A 14,274-nucleotide genomic window follows, 5' to 3' on the forward strand; every position below is an offset into this window, starting at 1 on the left:
GGGCGGGCCCTACTCACACTCTAGGTCTGGATCCTCCCCGGTCAAGAAGCGGACCATGGCCTCCAGTTGGCTGAGCTTCCGGTGGTCTGGATCAATATCCGTGATGCAGTAGATCCTGGAACCTCAGAGAGTCTGTATTACTTCAAAATAAAATTCCCCCTTCTTCCCTCCCATCCTCTACTCCCTGCTTACCAGTCGCTGGCCACGGTCAGATCCGGGTGAAGCAAGTCATGTAGGCCTGAAACCAGAGTCCACGTTCAGAACGATGTCCCACAGAGTTAGGGGCACCCAGAGTGTTTAGAAATGACTGGCCTATGTGCTTCTGAAGGAGGGACTGGACTCTGGTCTTTCTCATTCTTAGCCAGAGGAGGAACTCAATCAGTAGAACAGGGCTGGGTTTGCATAGGACATATCTTTGCCCATGTGGGTCCTGCTTCCTGGAATGCTTTTTCTACCTATGACCTCATGTCTGAATTCTATTTTTCAAGGTTCAGGATGAATACCACATCTTCCATGCGCTACCCGGCCAGCCAGATGTCACCTTTTCCTTCTCCTTCAACTTTTACATCACTCTGCCCTTTCCAGGTGGAATTTTAGTTACTATAGACAAGTCGGAATGCTTCCACTAGACAGCAGGTCCTTGAGGAAGCCATGTCTAATCCCTCTTAGCATCTCCCTCCAAGAAACTAATATTTTGAAACCAGTGATTTGGTCTTCATTGGCTCCACTGGAATTGGCTGAGCTCAGTCACCACTAGAGATGAGCCCAGAAGTGGACCATGTCTGTTTTGTGTGCTCTCAGGAGCCTCTTATCTACCTAGCTCAGCATCTGAGCCCAGTCTGTGCTTTTGAATGAACAAATGAGCAAATGCCCTCCTGGGACCTGCCAGTGCTCAACATAAATAGGTGCTCAATAAGCATTTTTAAAAAATTTTATTTTAGGAAACAATGACAAAAAAGCCAACAGGACATGTGGGAGCCATTTGAAGGGATACTGGACTGACTCCAACCACAAATAACTGCAAATATTTAAAGAGGGGAACTCCTTCACCCACAGAGGCCCAGTTGACTCCAAGACTCCAAGCTCCTGGGACCCAGAAGTGGGTGCGGGATTGCTCTCTCTGTCTCCTGCAGCAATGTAATCTGGGAATATCTAGGTAGAAGAAGATGAGCTTAGGGAAGAAGAAGGCACAGTGGAGACCTGGGGAGCTTGATGGCTTGGGGGACTGTGGAAGACAGACAAGGAGGGCATTCCAACATCAAGGACATGTGAAGCGGAAGGCCCTGCAGAGCTCCAGGAGAGCAAAGAGCTGGAAACCTCACACCGCCTGGGGCAGGGGCAGGGTCTGCCCAGGGAAGCTCCCAGAAAAGAGTCATCTAAGCTGGGATCTGTTAGTGGGTTGAAGTGAGCTGGGAGAAGAGGGCGGGCCAGAGAGGACAGCATTCCAGGGGACGGCACAGCACGCAGCAGGGTCTATACGCTTAGTGCAGGCAGACTGAGAATTCAGAGGTGGTTAGCAGTGATGCTGTCAGATTTGGTAGTTCTGGAAAGATCCCTTGGGGTGAAGGTCAGAGAAAGGAAGAGGCAGGGAGACCAGTTAGAGGCCACTGTGGTTGTCCAGGGGAGAGGGGACTGGGGTGGTGGCAGAATGATGGAGCAATGGATGAATTAAAGAGTTCATCAGGAAGAAAGGACAGAATGTGGGTGCTAAATAGCACCGTGCCCACATCTTCCAAGGACTCCCTGAGACACTCCACCTGGGGATATAGGTTTTGTTCTCTCCAGGGGTCCCCGCAGCTACAGGTCATGATCAGGTTGGGTTCCTCCTGTCTCAGCCTCACCCATAGCCGGGAGCACAGGTGAGTCCAGCTGCTCCTGCATTCTTCCCAGCCTCCTTTGCCATCCCCTGCTTTGCTCTGCTGACAGGTAAAATGCATTCCCTGGGCTGCCCTCCTCCTCCTCATCTGGTCCAGCAGGGCCTCCCTGATCTGACAGTGCATGGGTGGCAAGTCTTTGGCTTTGACCATTTGACAGCTAACTGGCAGATTCTGTGTGTCCTGGGCATCAGGGACACACATGCCCTCTTCACCTGGTAGCATTGCTCCCAGGGGCTGCTCTCAAGCTGGAGGATGGGGAGGTGTCAAACTGGCTCCAACCTGGGAGAATCCATTTTTCCACTCTCTGGCCCATTGGTCCTTGACCTGACCCACCTTCTTCCACAGATGTGTTCCCCAGGAGGACGTATTCCCCGTGGCCCTGGGACAGCACCACTCCCAAGCTGCAGAAAGAAGAGAAGATACACAGAAGCATGTGCCCGTTAATGTCCTACTTCATCAGCTGGTTCTTAGCTTAGGTTATGAGCTTTTGGAACCCCAACAAGTAGCATGCAAGTCAAACTCCCTTCTTTGGCCCTGGCCTCACAGGTTGTCCCCTTGAGAACTGAGACAGTACCACTACTTTTAAATCGGGCTTTCTTCCTGAGAAGGCCCTGGAAGTGCCATAGACCAGAAGCCCCTCAGATCCCATTTTAAGGAAGGCACATTCTGAACCTCACAGTCCCCCCACCCTGCCCCGCTGTAAGCCCCACCCCCTGAAATGTGGATAGGTCTGTATGTCTCACTAGAGGATTCTTTTTCTACCTGGTGAGTCCTATCATGCCCACCTCTCCTGACAGAAGTCAGATCTGAATCTTGGGAGCTTTAAACGATATAATAACGGGGCTCCACCCCAGAGATTTTGGTTACATTGCAAGGCCTGAGCATTGGCCATTTTGCAAAATTCCTTGGGTATTCTAATGAGCAGTCAGGGCAGGGTGACAAGATTTTACTGAGAAAGGAAGCAATTCAGAGGTAAGGATCGTTTGTTTATCAATTTGTATAATGCTTGGAGTCGGATTTTTGTACAGTGGGAGGGAACCTAAGAGATATTTCAAATGGATACTTTCATCTTACAAGAAGTTACTGCTTTGATCTTCTAAGTAGATCATGTCATTTCATCCTCACAACACTGCCAAGAAGTAGCTATTATTATTACCCTCATGTCACAGATGAGGAATCTAAGACACAGAGAGGTTAAGTAAGTTGATTAAGGTCACACAGTTTGTAAGTGGTGGAGCTGGGATTCAAACCAGGAGTTTGCAGAACCAGCATACTTGGCGATACTGGCAAAACAGGTCTAGACCCCTTTAGTTGAATGCTGACCAGGGTCTTTCACTACAACCACAAAACTGTCAACTGAATATGAGAAAATCCATCCCCTAATGGAAGTTTTACCTAGAGTTGTTGGTATTCATATTCCATCCATTAACCCCCTGCTAATAAGGCATGGGGTCTCTCACCTGAAAGGTGTGTCACTGATGTCTGTGAAGAAGTAGTCATTGGTCAGGAAAAGAACTCGCTTCTGAAAAGAGCAGAAGAGAGAAGGGTGCTTGTTGGAGAGGAGAGTGTCCTCTTGGGTCACCTAGCTCCTCACCGGATGCCCTTGGGGTTTGTGTCACTCTGTACACTTCCATCACTCCATACCACTCCCCTGACCACCCCCACCACCCCCCATCGAGTTGATATCCACAGGTAGAATCATCTCAAGGTCCAGCAGTCTGCAGCCTCTTGGGGGTGCTTGGCTTTAAAGACCAAGGTGTGGACCTGGACCTACCCTGTCTGTGATAGCCGCATGTGGCTATAGAGCACTTGAAAAGTGCAACTGACAAGATGAATATTCAAATTTTAGTTAACCTTAATTAACATAGGTTTAAATTTAGAAGTCCAGTCTGGCTATTGGCTGCCATATTGGGCAATGCAAACAGATGGTGACTCTGGGGATCCTGTGGGATCAGAGAGAAGCTGTCCATCCAGACAGAAAACTTCTGGAGCTCAAAAATACACAGTCCACTTACAACCTTCCTTCTCTTGATATATCTATGAAAGAAAGAATGGTGTCCCCCTTCCTTCCCCACTGTACCCCTAATCCCATCATCCTTTACAACTTCTCTTTCCACTGAGCTGCTAGGTCTAGGTTGCAGTTTAATTTGTATAATTAAACAATGCATACAGTGGCCAAGGGCATGGGCTGGGCTGAGAAAAATCTGGATTTAAGACCACAATGGGCAAGTTGTGTGTTGCTGGAAAAATTACTTCATTTCTCAAAGCGTCAGTGTTCTCATTTATAGATCTTGATTACGTTCATATTGCTTGCATGAGGTTGCTGTGAAGCTGCATTCTGGGCTCTGTGGACTGTCCTGCCCATGGGCAGAAGTCGATGTCATTGGGAAAGCTACATTTTGCAGTTGGCTCAGGACCTGTTCTCTTCCTTTCACTTCTTTCTGACTTTTCTTCTTTCACTTTGGAAATTGGAGTGAGATGTTGGAAGGAACACAGAAGGAGAGAGACACCAAAAAAAGGTTTGCTTTTGGTAGGAAACTGGCTTTCGAACAAACCAGAGGAATGGTTCTCTAGCCCTGGACTCATTGACTGGAAGGTCCCCCCTGCCTCTTCTGTATCAGATGGCTCCTCCCTTAGAGTCCCTTCAAAACTGCATTCATGGGGATGTCCTGGGAGATGTCCAGCACAGGGACCAGCACAGATGATGATGGGCTCAGGAGCTCTGTGCTCCAAGGTGGGCTGACGTGTCAGAATTGGAGATCACCTTTTAAATTTTTCCTTCTTTTTGTGGAGGATACCAGGAATTGAACTCAGGGGCATTCAACCACTGAGCCACGTCCCCAACCCTATTTTTTTTTTTTTTTTTAATTTAGAGACAGGATCTCACTGAGTTGTTTAGCACCTCTCTATTGCTAAGACTGGCTTTGAACTCGGGATCCTCCTGCCTCAGTCTCCCATGCCACTGGGATTACAGGCATGCACCACTGCGCCCGGCATCCTTCTTTTTTTTAAATGGAAGAACAAAAGTGAATTGCACAGATCTTAACTGAGCCCCTCAATTAGTTTTTGATTAGTTTGTACACAGCTAAGAAATGACTCCCGGTCAAGATATGGAATCATTGTATCTTCTATGATCTCCTTGCCTCCCCTTTCTAGTCAATCCCTACCCCACCCCTCCGAAGGCAACTGAATGCTCTGAATTCTATCACCATAGATTTCCGTTTGACCTGTTCTTGTAGTACATCATACTATCTTGTGATTGACATGTTTTTAAGGTCATGTTGTGTGTATTGGTAGATTGTTTGTTCAACTGCCGAGTGGAATGCCAATGTATGGACACACCATAGTTAGCTTCTACATTCACCTATTGATGAATATTTGGGTTGGTTCCAGTTTAAAGCTATAATGAATAAAGCTTCTGTAAACCTTGGGGACAAATCTTATGGACTTGTGTTTTCATTTCTTTTGATAAATACCTAGGAATGGAATTGCTGGGTCATGTGGTAAATATAATAACTACCTCTTCTTTAAAAAAATTGCCAATTTCCCAAAGTTGTTTTATTATTTTATACTCCTACTAACAATGTATGAGAGTTCTAATTTCTCCACATCTTTGCCAGTATTTTGTTTTATTAGTCTTTTAAATTTTAGCTATTGTGGAGGGTGTGAAATAGAATCTTGTAGTTTTAATTGGCATTTCTCTAATGGCTTATAATGTTAAGCATCTTTTCAAGTGATTATTGGTCATGTGTCTACTCAAGTACTTTGTTGATTTTTTACTGCATTCTGAATCTTCTTGTTATTGCTTAGTAGGAATTCTTTACATATTGTGGAACAATCTGTGCTTGCTTTTTCAATTTCTTATGGGTGTCTTTTGATGAGCAGAACTTTTTGCATTGATGAAGTGCAGTTTTTCAAATTTGATTTTCTACTTAATATTTTTGCCTAAGAAATCTTTGCATATCATCAGGTTGAGAAGTCCCTTTTTTTACACTTTCTTGTAAAAAGTTTTATAGTTTTAACTTTGACACTGAGGGCTAGAATCCATCTCGAATTAATTTTTGTGTGAGGTCTGAGATGCAGCTTAGTGTTTTCCCCCCATTTATTCAGTTGTTGTAGCAACATTTGTTGAAAAGAAATTCTTTTCTCTACTGATTTGCCAAAGTGTCTTTATTGAAAATTAATTTATAGTTGTGTGAGGTGCTATTTCTGGATTCTCCATTAATCCATTTATCTATTCTTTTGTTAATACTACCCTGCTTGGCTACTGTAGCTCTATAGTAATTTATGAAGCTAGGTTGTATGAATCATTCAAACTTGTTCTTCTATTTCAAGATAGTTTGTCTATCCTAGGTATTTTGCATTTTATCACATCAATTTTAGAATCACCTTGTATATTTCCAGAAGTTTTAAAATTTTGATTGGGACTATGTTGAATCTATAGGCCAATTTGGGAAGAACAGACATCTATCTTAACAACTCATAAACAAAGTTATAGTTTTCTATTTGTCTAATTTTTCTTTGATATTCTTTTAGTAATGTTTGGTAGTTTTAGTGTGGAGGTCATGGTAAATTTTGTTACATTTATCCTAAAGCATTTTATATTATTTGATGACACTATAACTTAAAAATAATTTTATTTTCCAATTAGTTACTGCTATCAAAATAAAATTGATAGAGTGCCTGCCTCTCATGCTGGAGGCCTGGGTTCGAGTCCCCAGCCCTCTGGGATTGTGGAAATAACAAAATAAAATTGAATTTTACAAAATTGGCCTTGTGCCCCGTGAACATTCTAAATTTATCTATCAGTTCTAGTAGTCATTTTGTACATTACTGATATTTTCTAGGTATATAATAATCTTGTCTGTTAATGAGGATAATTTTACTCCTTTTCTAATATTTGCCTTTGTTTTCTTGACTTATTTCACTGACTAGGATCTATGGTACAATACTGAATGGAAGAGGCAAGCAGACATGTTTGCTGTGTTCTCAGTTTTAGGGAGTAAGTATTAAGCGTTTCATCATTACAGTTAGCTTTAGGTTTTTCATGGTGCTTTTTATGAGATTGAGGAAGTTTCTTTCTGTTCCCAGTTTAATTTTTTTAGGTGCTCCTTTGGTATCTATTGAGATGATCATATGACTTTTCTTCTTTATTCTGTTAATGTGATGAATTACATTGATTGATTGATTTTTTTTCTAAGTCAGATTAACCTTACTTTATTGGGATAACCACATATATATTTTACATTTCCATGTGTAAATGCTACAATACAATTCCAAAACTCTTGCTTTAAATAGTCAATTGTCTTTTGTCTTTTGAGAAATTAAGAAATTAAGAGAATGAGTAACAGATAGTCTTACATTAAACTACATTATTTGCCATTTCCAGTATGGTTCATTCTCTTCTGTAGGTCTGTTTCCATCTGGTTTCATTTTTCTTCAGCCTGAGGAATATCCTTAAGCATTTCTTGTAGTGCATGTTTCATGGCGATGAAGCCTCTATTTCCTTTATCTGAAAATGTCTTTATTTCACCTTATTTTTGAAGGCTATTTCTCTACATACATAAATTTGAATTGGCAGAATATTTTTTCCTTTCAGTACTTCAAAGATGTATTTTATTGTTTCTGAATGAGAAGTTAACATAGTTCTTATTATTTCCTCTCTATCATGCATCTTTTTTTTCTTCTAGCTTCACTGAAAATTGTCTCTTAGCTTTGATTTTCCATAGCTGGACCATGATGTGCCTAGATGTGGTTTTCTTTTTCTTTTTATCCTGCATAGGATTTGTTGATGTTATTGGATCCTTAGGTTGATATTTTCACCAAATTTAGGACATTTTTGTCTATTTGTTTTTCAAGTTCTTTCTTTGCACCATCTGTATCCTTTCCTTCTGGGACAATGGGAACATACATCACTTGTTATTGTCCCATGGGTCACTAAATGTCCTCCTTTGCTTCTTTTCTTCCTATCTATTTCCCCGCTGTTCTTCAAATTGAGAAATTTCAATTAATCCTTCTTCAAGTTTACTGTCCTTTCCCCTCCACTCTGCTAGTAAACCCACTTGGTAAAATTTCATTTTGGTTATTGTATGTTGTGATTTTAAAACTTCCATCTGGAAGCACAAGCAACAAAAGCAAAAATAAACAAGCAGTACCACAGATAACAAAAAAGCTTCTGCACATCAAAGGAAATGATCAACAAAATGAAAAGGTAACCTACAGATTGGGAGAAAGAGTTTGCAAGTCAAATATTTGATAAAGGGTAAATATGTAAAGAATTCACACAATTCAATAACAAAAAGCCAAATAACCCAATTTAAAAATAGGTAAAGGACCTGAACAGATACTTATCAAAAGACATGAAAATGCCAACAAGCATTTTGGGATGCTTCCTGTCAAAAAGACAAGAGATAACAAGAGTTGATGAGGATGTGGAGAAAAAGGAACCTTCAAGCACCGTTGGTAGGCATGTAGATTGGTGCAGTCACGGAAGTTCCTAAAAGAATAAAAAATAGAACTACCATATGACCTTGCAAACACTCTGCTGGATATATGTGTAAAAGAAAAGAATTCACCACCTTGTAAAATCATCTGAAAACTCATGCTCACTGCTCTATTATTCACAATAGCCAAGATATGGAAAGGACCAAAGTGCCTATCAATGGATGAATGGATAAAGAAATTGTGAGAATATTGTTATATATTGTTATATATGTAATGGAATATTATTCAGCCTTTAAAAAGGAGATCCTGCCATTTGCAATGATGTGAAAGAAACTAGAGGGCACTATGCTGAGTGAAATAAACTGGATGCAAAAAGACAGATACTACATGATCTCAATGGAATTACGTGGAATCCTATAAACAGCCAAATACATAGAAACAGAGAATTAAAGAGTGGTTACAAGCATGGGTGATGGGTGGGTGGAAAATAAGGAGATGTAGGTCAAAAGCTACAAAGTAGCAGTTTTGTAGGATGCATAAGTCTAGAGATCTATAGTTAATAATATTATACTTGTGGTTTTGATGTGAGGTGTTCCCCAAAAGCTCATGTGTGAGACAATGCAAGAAGGTTTAGAGGAAGAGATGATTGGGTTATGAGAGGATAATGTTAATCCTGATGGGATTAACTGAAGGTGGGTAGGGTGTGGCTGGAGGAGGTGGGTCATTGGGCTTTGGGTATATATTTTGTATCTGAAGAGCGGTGATCTCTCTCTCTCTCTCTCCTTCCTGATCATCACCGTGAGCTGCTTTCCTCCACCACACTCTTCTTCCATGATGTTCAGCCTCACCTTGAGCCCAGGGATGGAGCCAGTTGTCTGTGAATTGAGACCTCTGAAACCATGAGCCTCCAATAAACTTTTCCTACTCTATAGTTTTCTGGTCAAATCTTTTAGTCACAGCAGTGAAAAAACTGACTAAAACAAAACTGTATACCAGTAATTGTCCAAGAGAGTAGATTTTAAATATCCTTACCATAGCAAAAGTTGTTAAAAAGGAAAGGTATCTATGTATGAGATGGTGGGCACAGTGATTTGCTTGACTGCAGTAATCTCTTTGCTATGTATGCGTATTGAGGCATTATTTGTACACCTTCAATAAATAAACAACAGTCTAATGTAAAAATAACTTTCCATTTGGTTCTTGAGAGAATTTGTATTGTGTCAAATAGCTGAGCTGAAACTACATTTCCCCAAACTGAACTCCCTGCATGGTTCAAAGTTGGGGGTAGCCAAAGTGAAGTCTGCATGAGATTTGTAGACAGAGGTGAAGTGGGAGCTGTCACACACACTGACAGTAGGTACAGTTCACCAGCACTGTGTAGCTCTGATCTGGAAGTGCCCGGTGCTGCTATGTTACATGTGTGTACACACATGCACCCAGGTCAATAGGGTCATGAATTTGGAAGAACCCAAGAGCTAGTAAAGAACATTATGCCTGCCTCTCTCCTTTCCCCATTGCTAATTATTCAATCCAAATGATCAACAATGTGAAAAGATTAAAAGGGTCCTAGGTTAGATGCGCTAAGTTAGATGCACTAGGATACTTTTGCTTTTCTGGATTGTTCTTTTTAAACATGAGTCCAAAGATACCTGGCCAGGATGCTGCTGATAGGTCAAAGGTATGACAACTGTTATTGGTCTGCATTTTGGAGAAAAAAGAATACAGGCTGAAACTGGACTCCTGACAAGTTTGATATCCTAGGTTCTGGCCCACGCTGTGTTTTTAACATTTTTGGAATTAGTTGGACATATCTCAAATTCCATTTTTGACTCTTTAGATAGCCTATACCCCTCCAGTTTGCTGTAGTCTCAACATCCCAGCCCTGACACCCATGTGCTTCTCTCATTCACATTTCTTAACTGACCTATTTGGCCCTGCAAGCTTTTAAGTTTGCAAGTCCTACTCTCGATCATGCTGTGGTTGCTACAACTGTTCTTGGTAATGCCACCGTGGCTGCATGTCTGCAGATGGAGAAAGGTCTGAATTGATCTGTGGGATGCAAGTCTGTAAAGTCCACAGGAGAAAACAACAGAGCCGGTGACCACGTGCAAGGAGGGTGGCTTGAACCATAATTGATGTTCCCACAATGCTTTAAGAAAGCTTTCCTTGGCTGAGACCTGGACCTGAAGGTTGTTTCCATGGAGGAACAAGCTTGTAAGTTGAGACGCACCAGAGCTGGGAGAGAGGGCTGGAACTGACTGGCAGCAAGAAAATAATGATACTGTCTGCTGACTGTTAGAGAAGACGTGGGGGAGACAGAGCAGTTGGTGGTGAACACAATGTAGCAATACCAGGGAAGAGTGGCATCATAATAGATCAGAGTAGCTGAAAGCTGGCTGCCACTGTGCTGGCCACATACCAACAAAATGTCCCCCACACAGTGTAGGCTCAGGAGCTTCCCGGGGGTGAAGTGAAGAGATAAAATGTTAAAGAGGGCTGAGTGAGATCTGATGAGGCAGAGGGAGACAGGACAGTGAACTTTCTTTTGTTTCAGCCCTGTGGATTGACCCTGGACTCTCACATAGTAGGCAAGTGCTCTCCCACTGAGTCACACCCCCGCCCCCCCAGGACAGTGGGTTTTAAGATGGAATAGAAATGCTATTCCAAAGAGGCTTTGGGGAAACCTTGAAGACTGGAGAGTTAATTCTGGACCAGTCCTTCAGGAAGGCCCGTATGCGGCAGTGGTTGGGGGCGGGGGTTGTCTAGAACTTGCAATTTATCATTTAGGTGACCCAGGCAAGTTTTTGGCCTCCCTGCATATCTTCATCTGTAAACTGGGAATAGGATAGTTCAGCTAGTCCCTGATAAATGTGGGTCACCACATCAGTAGTAGTATAGTAGCAAGCGTGAACGTCTGTGTACTATGAAATGTCCATCATTATCGTTGTCATGGCAGTCGTCCTACTTTATGTCAAAGCACCCATAGGTCAGGAAGGTGGTAAAACTGCCTGGATGGTTTATTGGCAGCAATGAACAAATGTCAAAGGGGTGGGCAGTGGTTGCAGGAGAAGTTTGGAGTACTGGGTCTGGTTGGGCCTCTGCCTTGGTGTCTTGGAGAAGTGTGGCAGCAATACACCCATGGCATAAATCACTGTGCACTGGGCATATAGCACAGCCACTCTCCAGTCTCTCTTTAAGTCACCTCGTGCCGTGTGCACACTGACATTTTCATTATTGGTTAAATACTCTGGCAGGCCTGAACTAAATGAGAGCCCAGGTACGTGTGAAGGGGAGTCTGAGATGAGGGTGGGGTGCATGAAAGAAACCTCAGTGTCTTGGGGGTCAGCTGTAACAGGTAGCCTGACATCACGGATATTGCCTTGCCTGAGGGAAGGAGACCCTTCTGAGTTCAGAGCTTATAAAAAGCCAGACAGATGCCACAGAAATCAGATAGTCCCAGTGAAAATCAGTGCATGACCAAAAAGGGACACTTGAATGGCTTGCCCTTCCCAGTGCTTTCTTGTTTGGCCTCCACGGATGTCTGCGTTTGTGGAAGAACTTGGGTCTAATTGTTGCAGACAGATGCTGTGTTCTCTCAGCTGAGGCAGATGGGCAGCAGGAGGAGGAGGTGGGGGTGGCTGTGTGGGAGGAGGTGACATTTGTAAATATGTCAAGGGACAATGTGAATTCAATGGATGCTTTGAAACCTTCTAAGTGAGAAAATGAAATGGTCTTTTGTAAATGATGTGCAGGTCTGTAAAAACAGTAATGGTATCAATGAAGGTATCAGTCCTTGATTCTCGGTAGTGAGAGTGGATGAAAATCAGCTAAAAGAAGTAGAGAATATGTTCAATCTCTTCCCATAAAACACGTTGTAGCAGAGCTGGTGACAATTTGCAAAATGAACTGTCACATTTCCCCTTTCTATCATAAACAACCAAAGGGCCAAATAGCAGGCAGCATAAGGAGAAAGAAAAGCTGTAAGTGACTTGGGCTAACCCACCCCACTCAGTAGCCTCTAAAGAACCAAGCGTGGGTGTGAGCAGCAGTGCAGGCCTTGGACAGGCGTGCCCCTGAGGCTGCAGCCCCCTGATCAAGTCCTCCAGGCTACAGCGAGCACCCAAGTCCCAAGATCTAATTAAGCTAAGTCCAAGGAAAACCTCAGTGAAATGCCAAGAAGCACCCTTCTCAGACCCCATCCTGGCTCCAGCTCTACCTTCTTACCCCTTTGTCCAGTGGAACCTTCACGTCCATAGTGAAAGAACCTGTCTCCCTGTTGATCATGGCCGTTCTCAGCTGGGAGAGGAAAGACAATAGCATTAGTTCCTTGGCACACAATGGTGTGGAGAAAGTGTTGAACTTTACTGATCAGACTACAGGGATCTCTTGGGACACTGACTTCTCCCATTTGTCCTCTGAGCAGAATACCAGGAAGGAAGATAGATTTGATTCTGGGAGTTGTTAAGCTTGTCATTCTGACTGTGCACCAAGGCAGTGCTCTGAGGGGTACTGAGGCATTGAGGTGCACCGGGTCATGCTGCTGAGACATAATTTCCTCTAGGATGAGATGTTGAGACAGAAGGCCAGGCTAAAACAAACTCTGTCGCTTATAAATATGATTTTGTTCAACCTCACTGATCCTCGTTACTCAGGAAGATAATGTTATATTTTCATTGTTGTTAACAGAAATGCCCATTATGGGAACTGCTCCTGGCTTGGACTTGGAAAGACTCTGGGACCCAACTGCTCTGTGTGCAAGGAACAATGACCCCAAAGCTAACAGCCACTCACTCTGTGGATATAAAGTTGAATAAACGATTTTCTCTTTCCCCAGGTTTTCCCACTCACGATTTCAGCTTGGTCTTCCCACTCCACTTCAGAGAGATCCACGCTATTGTAGTTGGGTTTGGGTTTCAATTTCTTCCCCTCTCTGTACTGGAGTGGGCCAGCCAGGAAGGAAAACAGGAAGTTAGCATCTGGCTCTGCTTCCATTTCCTCTCCCCTGTAAAGCCTGTCTAGTATGCTCAAGAAATCAAAGAGTCTCAGCAATTCCTTAAGTTTTATTTCTACCAAACTTCTATCCAGCGTAGAGCTTCCCCTGCCAACCACATTGTGACAGATGGTCTCATGGCCTCTGGGTGAATATGTCCCAAGATGAGGCACTCCCTACTTTGTGAGCCAGCTTGTCACGGTTTGGACAGCTCTAATTGTTAGAAAGTTCTTCCTCCTACGGAGCTGAAATCTGTCTCCCTGCAACTTTTACCCATTGATCTCAGTTCTCTCCCCTGGAGCCACACAGATGTGTTCCTTCTGGCAACCCTCGAGATTTTTACAGGCACTTGTCACTCCCAAGACTTCTCCAAGCTGAGTGTTCCCAGTTGGTAGATGCGTTAGCTCCCTCTGAATACGCTTTACGGTCAGTGTCACTCCCATGGTGGACCCCCAAGACAAAAGTCAATAGTCTACCTAGGATCTGGCCAATGTGGAGGGGCGTGTTCTGGAACCAGCATGATGCAGCTCTGACCCCTGCCTAGGATTCTGCTGCTGGGCTTCCTGACAGCAATGAGGGTGACTTCAGTCAGTCAAACCCCTTTGGTCTTCCTTATGTGACAAACTACTGTTAACTTACACTTTCAAAGTCTTTTTGGTGTTTTTTTGTTTTTTGGGGATTTTTTTTGGTACTAGGATTTGAAACAAGGGGCACTTAACCACTGAGCCACATCCCCAGGCCCTTTTTATTTACTTTTTTCTTTTGAGATGGGTTCTTGTTAAGTTACCTTAGGGCCTCACAGAGTTGTTGAGGCTGGCCTCAAATTCAGGCTCCTTGCCTCAGTCTCCCGACCTGCTAGGATTACAGGTGTGAGCCACCACATCTGGCACCTTCATGGTCTAACACTCAGGTCTTTCACAGAGCTTTCTGTGATCCTTAATATATTTAATCTCATGAATTTAA

At 43.2% G+C, this 14,274-nt stretch overlaps 2 protein-coding genes across 2 annotated transcripts in view; one reads left to right on the forward strand and one right to left on the reverse strand.

Moving 5' to 3' along the window:
- Positions 1-2,617, forward strand: part of LRTM2 (leucine rich repeats and transmembrane domains 2) — a 38,475-nt gene extending 35,858 nt beyond the window's left edge. The window contains exon 6 of the mRNA XM_079140342.1: positions 2,223-2,617. The gene's annotated coding sequence lies outside the window, so the exon portion shown is untranslated. The remainder of the gene's footprint in view (positions 1-2,222) is intronic.
- The window catches only part of CACNA2D4 (calcium voltage-gated channel auxiliary subunit alpha2delta 4), a gene marked incomplete at its 5' end in the record, with an annotated part of 102,185 nt that overhangs the window by 59,905 nt on the left and 28,006 nt on the right, over positions 1-14,274 (reverse strand). The window contains 6 exons of the mRNA XM_079141743.1: positions 18-115; positions 193-238; positions 2,211-2,278; positions 3,338-3,399; positions 12,546-12,617; positions 13,170-13,256. Of these exons, the coding sequence (XP_078997869.1) occupies positions 18-115; positions 193-238; positions 2,211-2,278; positions 3,338-3,399; positions 12,546-12,617; positions 13,170-13,256 (433 nt within the window). The remainder of the gene's footprint in view (positions 1-17; positions 116-192; positions 239-2,210; positions 2,279-3,337; positions 3,400-12,545; positions 12,618-13,169; positions 13,257-14,274) is intronic.

Source organism: Sciurus vulgaris (genome assembly GCF_902686455.1).
Source record: "Sciurus vulgaris genome assembly, chromosome: 5".
NCBI lineage: Eukaryota > Metazoa > Chordata > Mammalia > Rodentia > Sciuridae > Sciurus > Sciurus vulgaris.